The following is a 13425-nucleotide window of genomic DNA, read 5'->3' on the forward strand; positions in this document are numbered from 1 at the left end:
CTCACCTGTCATTACTGGCTGCTGCTTGTCATCCATACAACACCTGGACTTAAGGTAAATGAGACTGATGTTATCTTAAGATCGTCACTTATTTTGACCATGATTTATTTGGAGTGGAGGTATTGTTTTACAGAAGAAAATGTAGTTTGTCTAAAAATAAAATGCATTTAAATTCAAGAAAAAGAAAAAAAAAGGGCTGGCATGTTAGCTCAGCTGGTTAGAGTACAGCCTTGTAATATCACGATCAGCACTCAGGTGGATGAACTAGAGCTAGAGAGAGGTCAGGTCTCAGGTGTGGGTGTGGAAGTTGTTTGGATGAAAGTATTCATAGAAGCCTTGAGGGTGTTAGGAGAGAGGAGGGAAGAGAAGAAAAGAAGAAAAGAGGATGAAGCCTTTTAAAGGGATTCAAAGAGAGAGAACGAGGCAGAGACCTGGGAGAGGACAACCAGGGAGCGTACTGCTGTAGCAACCACACTAAGCCATGGGAAGTCGCTGGGTCAAAGCTGCACATATGGTTAGAGCACAGCCTTATAACTGAGGTCACGGGTTCAGATCCCTGTATTGGCCAGCACCCCCCCACCAAAAAAGCAAAGCTGCACCTGGTGGAGGAGTAAAAGAAGAGCGAGGAAATGAGAATGCTGGAGAAGATCCCTCCTTCTGGAGGGGTCCCTCATTCCTAATACTAAACGAGTAAATGAGTGTTATAGAGCAGAATGGAAGCATTGATGGGAGGTAGGTTCTGGAAAGAATGGACTCTTCACCCCTATAGGTCTTTTCATTTTGTTCACAATGAACAGACAAAATATTAGAGAGTTATTGTTGGGAGGTGAGATTTCACCTCACCGGGTAGCATGTATTCAGTGGAAAATATTGAGTGGTGCTTTCTCCTGGATAATAGATTTTGTCAAAAAGAGGTCATCAACTAGATGAAAAAAACAAAACCAGAATGTTTCTTTCATTTCAGAGAAGGTTTGCTACAAGTTTCCTTTAAATAGAAGCCTCTCCTGGATATTGAAAATATTATTGAATTTATAAAGATTGTGATATGCAGAACTTTTCCATGAAATGATGTGTAAAAAATGCCTTGCAGGTCCTTAATAAAGGTTAGGCATTTCCACCTCCCACTCCCAATAGTTTCTAGGCAAATCACGCCTGGTGTTCCATCGAGGGAGTTAGGTCCTGCTTAGAAATTAGATCAGGTCTTCTCATCTCGGGCCAGACAGGCCTGTGTCTCTCCCAACGAGAGGCTGTGTGCTTGCCGGCACGGCTTGACCTTTCCAAGCACATCAGCATTCACTCCTGCTAGGCCCACTCATTTTGACTGATGTCTGCAACAGGGTAATCACTCTGGAAGCTGCAGGGCAGCCTCCTGCTTCCCCACTGCACACAGACCATGAGGGGTGTGGAAAAGGTCACCAGTGTAATCGTATGTGACTTGTCTACCGACAAATACCCGTACAAACCATGGTGGGCTCTAGGAGATAAAAGGGAAGTGCATTCACATCGTGGACATCTATTCTAGTCCATGATGGAGTCGAGGCTAAACCACGGCCAGAAGGAGAGGGAATGTGGTAGGAAAGACCAAATGGCTTCCCGTGGCATCAGTGCCAAGAGAACAGTGAACATGTATTCAACGGGCATTACTGTGCGTGTGGTTAGGAGGGATGGGAGTTTCTTTTGCAGGATTATTTTTTAATGTCCTGATAAGTGATTGATAGGTGTCCAGGCCACCAGCTCCCAGCCTCCCTGGCTCTCTTATCCCTTCAGTTGAGCCACCTGACTCCTGAGAACTGAAACCATGTGCATCCACACGGCCACCCTGCTCATTAACATCACTTTCTTCTTTCCTGTCTTCATTAATGTAACTAAGGTTCTAGGAAGCTCTTGCCCAGGAAAATCAAAGTTGCAAGTAACTTTTGTTTATTCCAGGAAGTATCCAAAAAACTATTTAAATGATTATCAACCTGTTCAACTCTTTAGCACAAAGCATCAACAGTTTACTTTTTAGGACTCTTTGAACCACCCCTCACCTCAAAAATGCTCCCCTTGCTGTGTCCACCAATTCCAAATCTTTATTTCATGACCCTTACCCAATCCTAATCAGGCACACATTGAAAGGCATACCTTAGACCACATACCAAAACCTTGAAATATACCTCCTTTCTCCGAGAAGCTAAAAACTCAATCTTTACTGAGATAAGAATGAACTCAACTTTGTCTTATCAACACGCTGTTCTGGTGGTATTTTCCAAAAAACAGCATTTGACACTCTCATCTGTAATCTCAGCCTCTCCCCAAGTTCTGGAACTCATGGTGACTCAGACAGAGCAGATTAACAAGATAAAGGCATTAGTTTTATGTTCAACATATGGCCATGGGTGTTCCAGCTTGGACCTACGTGTTAATTCAATTTATTGTTGTCTACTAGGTGTGAGTTCAGGAGGTAGGCAATGGAAATTAAAAGCTGAAGAAATATGAAATTTCCCTACCTGCTCTCTGTCCACAGTTTAGAGAGGAAGAAGGACACGTAAACAGATCAAATATAACTCATGGCATGCAACATTATGTAGAGTAGTGCTTCTTGAAATATTTGTGGTTAAGAACAAAAATTTTCTTCCAAATTCATCGTCAACCAATACTTTTGTAAAATACCACTGTATTAGTTTTCTTTGCCTGCCATGGCAAATTACTACAAACTGTGTGGCTTAAAGCAACAGCAGTTTATTCCCTTGCAATTCTGGAGGCCAGGTGTTGGCAGGGCTGTCCTCCTTCTGGGGCTCTAGGGAGAAATCGGTCCTTCGCCTCTTCCAACTTCTCATGGCTCCAGGTATTCCTTGGCTTGTGGCTGCTTCATTCTAATTGGCTTTATTGCAATTCTACAATCAGGCAGCACTTCATTCCATAAAATAGAATGTGTTCCAATGAACCGAGTACAGGAGGTTGGCTTTATAGACAGAAAAAGCTGAAGACACCAGAAACAAAGAACGAAAAGCAGATTGGTCATTTCCAAGTTGCTTTCCTGGTAAGATGGGGACAAGGAGACAGAACAATAGAAAAATAACTTTTTATTTAACATCAGGTTACTTCAGGCTATGTTTTGTGTGTAAGGATTAAAGCAGAAGGAACTTCATTATCATGTCTATTGAAGAATTAAACTCGCCTGTTTGGGAAATGGGCTGTTATCTCTTTCTAGGAAGGTCAAACCACAATTTAGTTTAGGTTTGGTGATATTGAGCTCAGCAGAAATAACTATTTTGATTTTTAGTCTGGTCTTTGAAGGCCTAGTATAGGAGTTTAGTCCAAAACAATGGCCTCCTATAATTTTATTTAACAATCTGCAAAGACACTTTTTCAAATAAAGTCAAATAAGGTCACTGTATTAGTCTATGTTGCTTATAACAAAATACCTGAAACTGGGTGATTTATAAAGCAAAAACAAAATTTATTGCTTCCAGTTTCTTTTCTCTTTTTAAAAAGATGACCAGTAAGGGGATCTTAACCCTTGACTTGGTGTTGTCAGCACCACGCTCTCCCAAGTGAGTCACAGGCCAGCCCTGGGCCCACATTCTGAAGAGAGACAACTGATACAGTCTCAGGACTCTGTAAGAGGCCAGAGTGCCAGTGCCATCCCCATGGACCTTCCTTCCCTCCTCCCTGAGCCCACCCAAGGGAAATCTAGAGGAATTCCAGGAGTATGGAGTGGTATTTAAGTTGTGGCCTATCAGGGTATGTTGGGGCCTGCAAGCCTGTGATGTTCAGACTCTCAGCAAACCTAGTATCAGTGTTAAGCATGTTAACACAGTGAGTTACCAATAAACAATAGTTTTTAAGATATTGTCATCCCCCAGGTACTTCAGCCCCAGGAACACACCCACTGCTCAATGGCAGAGGACATCCCAGCACCCTTTCCGGCCTGTCCCCTTGTCTGGAGTGCCCCCCGCCGACCACCTCTCAGCCGTGTGGACTCCTTCCTAGTCATGCTTCAAAGCCTGCTCAGTGTTGTCTGAGCTGACCCTTCTGGTTCCCATGTCTGACCCCTCTGGTTCCTGTGTCCTGCTGGACTGAGAGTGTTTTACAGCCCAGATCACGTCTCACTGGTGATGGCATGTAGGTGGCTCCATAATTGCTGCTGTCCTTGCTCCTTGGGCTGAGCCCCACCAGGGGGCACTGACTCGCTCCCTCTGATTTCTGTACAGGCTCCTTGATGGCAAACCCTACCCCCTGCTATGGTCTTGCCTGCATCTCCTTCCACCTGTCTGTCTGACCATGCCTCCCATCCTACCTCACACAGGGACCTAGGGCTTCTGTTGCACAACTCCAGGGGGCACCATTTCATCCTCTGTGAAAGGCAACTCCCAGAACACCACTCCTGAAGGTGCCACTCACTGGAAAACAATGATGGCACCCCTAGAGATGTGCAGTGGCAGGGAGCTGGTCAACAGCGTCTGGCAGTACCCCCTTCATCTGCCCTGTGGCCCCACCCCTCTTTTTCCACCCCACTTCTCTCAGCTGAACCAGGTGAGGCCTCATCTCCAAGACCACTATGCTGGCGAGGGACAGTGTGGGACTTGGGGGAAGAGCATTGGGGGGGCAATAAATAACATTACTTTTCTCATTTCCCAAACCGGGAGCCAACTGAAAGATAAAATACCAGAGGCAGACATCAACTTCGTGACTGATTAAAGCTCAAAAGAAGGAGGCAGCTTTGAAGTGTACTGTGACCATCCTAACACATGAGTGCAGAATCACACGGTCACTCTGGTCACAGGCAGAACCACAGTGGCCCCACATGGCCGGGCCTGCCCTGCTGAGCCCACAGAAGTGGACAGTGGGCAGCTTGTGCCCCTCTCTGAGGGCGGGCAGAACGGAGAGGCAAGGCCCGAGCTTTGTTTCCTTTCTGCTCCGGATCTGACCACTGGAATCGGGGGGAGGGGGCCGAAGGACGGTATTCTCCCATAGTTTTCCCTTCTGCGGACAAGAGTGGAAATTCTCTCCCTTCTGCGGCAACGTGAGGACTGCAGGATGTGCTCTGCCAGTCCCCATCCAACAACAGACGCGTCCTGTTTACTTCAGAGCAAAGGCCCAGGAGCTGCTTCCAGGCCTTCCCCAAGCTGGAAGTGAACCAGGGGTGGGACATGGAGACGGGGCAGAGGGGAGGTCAGGCAGGAACCCCCTGAACACCAGCTGGGCTTCCTCTATTCTGGCTCATCTCTCTCTGGATGGGAGAGGGAGTGAAGGAACTTATTTGGAACTGTAGGAAACTCCTTCCTTAGGGGCGATTGAGGCAATGTGGGGTTCAGACCATCTGCGCTCTGAACAGAGGCCTCTTTCTTCCCCAGGAATGCTGAGCACATGGGCATCCTGACACCTCTACTGTTTTAGTTCTAAACACTCTGCGTGTTTGTCCCTGCTCTCCTGCGGCAATGCCATAGGACCTGCAGGTCAGCCACTGACTTAATGTTGCATCCTTCAGCAGCTCATTCTTTCCACAGTGTCCACCCCCTGCAGCCAGGACCCCTTTCCCAGCCTGAGTCACTGGTGAGGGAGAAAAAAGAGCTCTGGGCATATGGCAGGCAGTGGAGCATAGTCACAGAGCCTGTCTGGTGGCTTGAAAGCCCAGGACTACTGTTTACTAGGCTGTGTGGCCTTGGATGACTTACTTAACCTCTCTGTGCTTTTATTCGTATGTAAAACAGGGATATATTAGTACCTATCTCATAGGGCTATTGTGAGAAGTAAATGACTTCATACAAAGCCCTTAAGACTGATGCTTGGGCACTGTAAGTACTCAGTGAAGGCATACTGCTATTCCACAGGGCCAGGTCTAGGGAAAAGGATCAAATGGCTAGGGGAAAGAGGAAGCCCATCTACTGTATATTGAGCTCTGCCATAGGGGCCAAGCATTATGGGGGGTGCTTTTTTAGCTCATTAAATGCTTACAGCAACAGAGGAGGAACGATTGTCTCCCGGTTTACAGATCAAGAGCCTGAGTGGCCAAGTGCTCCAGTGGGGACTCAGCCCTGAGATGTCCACGCCAGATACCATGCCCCTGTGGCCTCCCACCATGTGGCACAACCCAGAGAGGAGACAGGGGAAAGAAAACAAGCAGAGAGTTACAGAATTCAGGGGAGGCATCCACTGGAGCCTTTGGGAAGGAACAAGCATTGCTCTGGAGAAGCCAGGGAGTCCTCTTTCCACCTGTGCTTTGTCCTAAACACCTGCTTCCGTCTTTCTGGTTGAAGTCTTTTTGCCTCTCAACCACAAGGCTGACCCAGGCCACCAGTAGCTCCTGAGATCTACATGTTACAAGTCTGACACCAGAAGGAGAAGAAATCTCTCTCCTAAACTCCAGCTCCAAAATCCCCAGGAGAGGGACTCATTGGCCCATGTAGTGTCCCGTGTCCATCCTTCAATGGCCAGCAGCCAAGACTTCTTGTGGGAACGTGGCAGCCCCTGCTGCAATCATGTGGATGCTGGATGGGGCAGGGGAATTGCCCAGCAAAAGAGGACTAGGCAGATAGTCCGATAGACATCGACTTGATGAGCTTATTTTCTCTCCACTCTCCCTTTTTTCTCTCCCTCAGACCTGCTCCTTGCTCATTACTTCCAGCTTGTCTGGGCCTCTACTCGTGCAAATCCCGCCTCTCTCTGCATGCCTCACTCCACTTGTGGCTTTGCTGTCTTCTCACTCCCTAACCATAACCCACTGCTACTGCCTGAAATGCCACCTGTTTCTTCATTCAGACTTCTCAGGTAATTGAGTGGTCCTGCCCATATTTCCACACCAGGCCATCTGAAAGGCACCAATTTGCTTAAGGTCTGGCCACCTTGGGATGCAGAATCTGTATCCAGGAATCTGCTAGAGGGACATAAGGCTTCACTTTCTGCAAGGCTGCAGGCATGGTACAGGGGCAGGTATTATGAAGAGACATCCATTATACTTGGCCACTGAAGGGATGCTCCTTCCAGAGGGCCTTCCCATCCTGAAACCCACTAACCACAGCATTAGACCCTTGAGACTGCCATGAGGTGCTGAGTGCATTTGTCCAGCCCCTACTACAACAGATATCCAAATGTGCAATGGCTTAAATGTGTTAGAAGATTATTTCTTGCTCATGTATCAAATGAGGAATAAGCAATCTGGAGCCAATATGACAGCTTTATGATGTTGGGGACTGCTGTGGATTGAATGTTCCCCCAAACTCATTGAAGCTTAATCCCTATTGTAACTGTTAAGATGGTGGGAAATCCTATTACGGTAATTAAAATTTGGGCCTTAAAGAGGTGATTAGATTGTGAGAACTATGTCCTCGTGAATTATGGAGTAATGGGTGTGGCTCTGATGGCTTTAAAAGGAGAGCTAGTGAGAAGTTTAGCTCTCTCTTGCTCCTTCCATTCTCACCATGTGAGACCCTGGAAAAGGCCCTCACTAGGAAAAGGCCCTCACTAGGAAAAGGCCCTCACCAGACGAGTCACCGCCAGGAAAGGGCCCTCACCAGACGAGTCGCCGCCAGGAAAAGGCCCTCACCAGATGAGTTACCTGGACTTTGGACTTCCCACCCTCCGAAACTGTAGGCAATAAATATTGTTTCTTAAAAATTACCCAGTTTCAGGTATTCTGTTACAGAAATGGACTAATGCAGGGACCCAAGCTCCTTCTGACCTGCTGTGCTGTCATCCCTGGGGTGTTTGCCTCATCTTCGTAGGTCTAGATGGGTTGCTGCCACGTTCCAGCCAGAGGGAAGGGGGAAATATTTTTCCCTTCCCTTTAAATACAGGAGCCCTGTCGAGCCGCTAAAAAACCAAAATCAAACAAAAAATAAATGCAGGAGCCAGGGTTTGTACACATCATTTCCTTCACACCCCATCAGCCAGAACTTAGTTATGTGGTCTCATCAAGCTGCAGGGAGGCTGGCAACTGGGGTCTCTGGTCTGGGTGGTCATATGCCCAGCTAAAAGTTGGGGATTCTATTACTAAAAAGGAAGGGAAGAGTGGATGTTGGGGGGACAATGGTACTATCATTCTCCTGTCACCCATTTTTGACCCTTCTCTACCATCCAGTTTGTCCCCACATCCTGGTACATTCTTGATGCCTTTCCATAGGGTCCCATCCTTTATCCCCACTGATGCCACCATGGACCCTTACTGCTTTATACCCAGTGACTCACAAGAACCACTAACTGATCTCCTTGCTTCCAGTCTCCCCTGTGATCATTCTAAAGAGCAAATCTGGTCGTATGGCTCCACTGCTTAGAAATCCTTCAGTGGCTCCCCACTGCTCATAGAAGTGAGATCTTAAGTGCAGATTTCTGAATCCCTGAAGTTACATGCCAACTTTGAAGAGAGAGTTAGATTCTCAGAAGGGTCTGTAATTCCCCCTCAAGTTACACGCTCAAGTCCAAATTCTTAATATAATATCCTAATACAAGTGAGACATGTCTCCCAACCTCCCTCTCAAATCTCCTCCAGTCACTTCTCCCACACAAACTAGCCTGAAGTCATTCTGAAATTCTCTTCACTGCCTGACAGGCCCTGCCTTTTCACCTACAATGTCTTCAAGCCTGCTGGTCTATCCAGAAGGTCCTGACAAACTCCTACACATCCTTATGGGTTAGCTCAAAAGCCACCTCCTCTGTGAGGCTTCCCTGACTCCCTCTGGCCTAATCTGTCTCCACAGCACTATTTAGACCTCCTTCACTTACCACATTACACGGTCACGGTTGGCCTACCCCTGTCCCCTCCATCCGACCATGAACTCTGGATCCCAGGGTCCCGATTAGACAGTCCACCAATATTTGTTGAGTAAATGTCACTCGTGCTCAAAAACTGGAGTGCTCTTTCTAAAATGTAAATGTGATATTGCTTCCTGGGCTCCTATTTCCTTTAAGTCCAAATGTGCTACCATGGCTTTCTGTCTGGCCTCATCGTACAGTACTTCCCTTTCCTTCTCCAGGAACATGAAAGTTTGTTTGTTTGTTTATTCAGTGGTTGGCTGGTAACCAGCTAGCCCTGAAATTCTTTTAATGTCCCAAATCCATGCTCTCTCTCATCTTGGCGCTTTATTCATGCTTCTCCCTCTGTCTGGAACATCTTCCTGCTCCTCCTTTCCTGGCTAATTCCTACTCATCCATCAGACAGCTTAAATAGCCCTTAGGAAGCCTTCCTGGACCCCTCCCCACCCTCCAACTAGGATGAGGGTCCCACCTATGTAGCCCCAAAGCACCTTATACTCTCCCAGTTGTAACACAGATCACACTGCATTGCATGACTTGTCTGATGTAAACCATGTGCCTCACTTGCCCACTAGTGTATCTCCAGCCCCAAATACAGTATTTGGAAGGGAGTAGAGGTACCTGATAAACGTGTTGATGAGGATTAGAGAAATGGATTTCTCAATCTTAAGTCTGGTTGTCAATAGCTTTCCATTGCCTTTGGAATAAAGCCTTACCACAGCTTTTGGGACACTTTATGATTTGGTCTCCATGTATTTACAGTCTTATCTCTTACATCTTTTGATCTCAGTGTCCCAGTCAAACATGACAGTCATATTGAACTGAGTAAAGGTCCCCAAATGCCTGCTGTCCCGTCTTCCAGGCTTGGCAGTACTCATCTCTCAGCCTGGTACACCCTCACTTCTCCTCACCTCTCTCTCTTTATTTTCTGGCTAATATCCACTAATCTTTAAGTTTTTGATTCAGATGCCCCCTCCTCTAGGAGGCCTCCCTTGAGTTCCTAAGACCAGCTCTGATGCCCTGTATTGATACCCCTATTGCACTCTGGGCTGCCTTCTCACCATTCTGTTTTTTCCCTAGGTGATGGCGGCAGACTGCCCTGTGCTCACTGTGATGGCCCTAACGTAAGCCCCCATGCTTAAGCACTCCATAATTTTTTTTTTTTTTCCCTTTGCACTCTATAAACATTCACAGAATGAAAAATTTTGCTTGCTCTATGCCTTACTATTGGCACATGTGTCCTTTTTCCCAGAGGCAGATCGTAAGCTCCATGAAGGAAATGAGGAGGGCTAAAACGTCTGTGGGTCTCTCCCAGGCCTGAGCTTAGCACCTGTCCCCAGTAAGCCTGATTTATATTGTTTAGAGGTGGTGCTGGGTCAGACATGTAACAAATGTGTTAATCAAAGGGGCTTTGGCTTAAAGTCCTGAAAAGCCTTGTTTTTGTAGAGGGAGCCAAAGCTGCTTTCTAGAAGCCAGTGCTGGGAACAGTGTCAGGCACCTGGCTGGTTTCAATAGATATTTGTTGAACGAATTCTACAGCCAAGGGACAGTAACAGGGAGACAAGCCTTTTCATCTCACCACGTTCTGGGCTCAGACATTCCAGTAGAATGGAATGGTTATAAGGAATTAGATCAGGTGTTCATATTCATAACTCAAGACTGAAAGAAAATTATTAAAAATCTCAGAAAGGGGGTTGGCTGGTTAGCTCAGTTGGTTAGAGCATGGTGTTATAAACACCAAGGTTAGGGGCCGAGCCCGTGGCGCACTTGGTAGAGTGCTGTGCTGGGAGCGCGGCGACTCTCCCGCCGCGGGTTCGGATCCCATATAGGAACGGCCAGTTCGCTCACTGGCTGAGTGCTGGTCACGAAAAAGACAAAAAAAAAAAAAAAAAAACACCAAGGTTAGGGTTCAGATCTCTGTACCAGCCAGCTGCCAAAATACAAACACATCTCAGAAAGGATGGACAAAGTCTTTTCGAGAATGATGAGTAGTAGTAGATTTCAAGTTCTAGGAAAACCAGTTTGCTTTCTCTGGTGAGTAAGCTGTTTTCAATAGCGGGGCTCAAATGAGATATTTAAAAAAAAAAAGATGACCCAGTGAAAGTTGCCACCCGAATATGAGATGCAGAAATAGATCCTAAGCTGGCATTATAGGACACAGACCCCCTACTGTCTGCAAAGACACAAGAGCAAAAATGATACTCACTGCAAGTTCCTAAGAACCAGGAGCAGAGAGAGATGCAAAGAAATTTTGAGACAGAAGATTGAGAGGCAGCATTTTAATATACAAACAATAAGGACAGGCCAGAGCTCTGCTACTCGAAGTGTAGTTCTGGCCCAACAGCATCAGCATCCCCTGGGAACTGGTTACAAATGCAGAATCTCAATCCCCACCCCAGACCTGCCACTTTCTTACAAGATCCCAGGTGATTTGTATGCACATAAATGTCTGCAAAGCACTGGGCTAGAACATTAATGTAAGTTTCTGCTCTTATGTTATGTTTTGAGGTCAAAATAAACCCATTTAAAACATCTTTAGCTCATTATTTGCTCCATTCTCTGTACCTCTGAGCAGCCTCAACACATGTCACTGTTCCTGCTCTGGGACTTTGAGCCTCTCATGAATCACAACAGCTTAAGGAAATTTGCTGCAACATTTCTGTAGACAGCGTTTATGGGTTACAAATTGGATTCCAAAACTTCTATCAGCTGTTTCTTCTGCAGCACCCCCAGGAGGTAGGTTGTATGATGGTTTCTGTTTTTAGAGATGATGGAACTGAGGCCCAAGAAGACTTCTGAGTCACCCAAGGGGCACCAAGCAAATTGGCACCAAGCAAAATCCACAAGAAGAACTCAAGCTTTTGGGTTTCCAGTGAGCCTCACCAAACTTTGATGTCTCTTCTTTTTATATAAGGGGGATTTTTTTTTTTTTTTTTTTTTTTTTTTTTGCATAGGAGATTTTAAGAAAGAACACGTTCATAGATAACCTTGTGTGAGCTATGATTGTGAACCATGCACGTGCGGCCCCAGGGAATATGGAAGCTTAAGAAAGAATTGTCTAGTAGAGAGAGATGTCAGTGCAGAGAGGGTCCTGCCCTTCCCTGCCCTGCCCTGCCTGGCTCCCATGCTCTCGCTGCAGCCCAGGCTTGAAGACTCTGCAGGCAGGAGCCTCAGAACACTCCGAGCACGTTTGCTCCTAGGGGCTATGAAGGGAAGTGCCGGGGATTACCATGAGGCTGTGGATGCGGCTATGGAGGAAGCGTGGTGGATTCTGGATGACAACAGCCCATCCCCAGGAGGAAGCTTGCTCTGATTCATGTGTTTCTTTCACAGGTTCACAATAGCTGATATAGCTGGACTCTGTGGCATGCTTCGTTGGACTGGATTTTCTGATTAATTCCAATTTCCCTAGACCAAATTGGAGTAACTTGATGACTCAGAAAATAGTCAAGACTGTATACCTGGTGTTGATGCCAAAACGCTTCCTCATACCTTGTCTGAATTTAAGATTTCTCTGACAAACCCATCTACACAAAGGCCCCAAATGGGGCTTGTGCAATTTCTCTTGTGTGTGTAGTGATTCTCCTAGTGTCTTCTAGAGAATGGTTTACAGGGTGCCTGCTTAAGTCCCCTCCCATCCTCTCTAGACATGCATATTCAGTGGAACATATTTATATATACTTGATTTTTTTTAAAAAAAGGACCATACTTTAAAATTCCACGTAAAAAGTATTGCTTTTCTAATTGTGCGAATGTGCTCTTGCCTGCCTGCTTGCCACACAGTACAACAAAGGGGAGGGTCACAAGGAATTCAAGGCTGAAGATGTTTGGGATTTTTGGACGACACCAATGCACCCCACACCTTGCACCCTGTACCCTGCTCTGAAGTCCGCATAGTTTGGGGGCTTGGCCTAAGGCAAAAACTACAAAGCATTCTACTGAGCAGAATTACACAACAGGAATGTATGTGCATATTTGACATAGTTTCTTCTCTGGAGGGCGGCCCTCTGGCCATGATCCCTGCCCTCTCTAAGGGTGAAGGAGGAGTCCAGAGAAGGCGTCTTTTGTTCCCAGCTGCCAGTTCTTCCGCAGCCTCTACATCCCCAGGGACCTGCCCTGCTCCGCGTGGGCCCGCAGAAGCCCTGCAATTTCCACATGGGTGGGTGACTGCAGAACGATGGACAAAGCTGTGCGGCCAGCCTACAGAGGGAAAAGAAAAAGAGAAACAAATGTTATCCTGTCTGCCTCCCGCCCCAGAGGGGAAGAGCGAGCTGGGAGTAGGGCATATGCCTGGAGTGCAGGAGTCTAGCCCAAGCATCCAGAGACCCTCGGAGAGGAAGAGATTCAAATGGCATGAGGTTCATGAGAAACGGGGCCCCTTCCACAGAAACAGCACTCACTCCTGGTAAATCTGTGCCAATGCAAATAAAGAAGGGTCGTTTGGTTTTTAACACTTTTTTAAAAAACTAGAAAACAGAAGAGAATAACTCTTTCTATTCTACTACATGGACCTAAACGAAAGGTCGCATTTTGGTGTGTTTCCCTCCAATCTTTTCAACTACGCAAATTTGTGGGTTTTTAAGTAGAAGAATAATAGTGTATATCAATTTTGGATCTGCTTCTACTTTAACTTACCGTAGTATGCTATAAGACTTTCCCCTGTTCTTATACGGTCATCATAAGGTATGATTT

At 46.4% G+C, this 13425-nt stretch overlaps 1 protein-coding gene across 2 annotated transcripts in view; it reads right to left on the reverse strand.

Moving 5' to 3' along the window:
- Positions 1–12828: 12828 nt before the first annotated feature.
- Positions 12829–13425, reverse strand: part of KANK4 (KN motif and ankyrin repeat domains 4) — a 32045-nt gene continuing 31448 nt past the window's right edge. For both annotated transcript variants that reach the window (XM_063107052.1, XM_063107049.1), the window contains one exon: positions 12829–12933. In XM_063107052.1, the coding sequence (XP_062963122.1) occupies positions 12829–12933 (105 nt within the window). The remainder of the gene's footprint in view (positions 12934–13425) is intronic.

This window comes from Cynocephalus volans, chromosome 8 (assembly GCF_027409185.1).
Source record: "Cynocephalus volans isolate mCynVol1 chromosome 8, mCynVol1.pri, whole genome shotgun sequence".
Classification (NCBI taxonomy): Eukaryota; Metazoa; Chordata; class Mammalia; order Dermoptera; family Cynocephalidae; genus Cynocephalus; species Cynocephalus volans.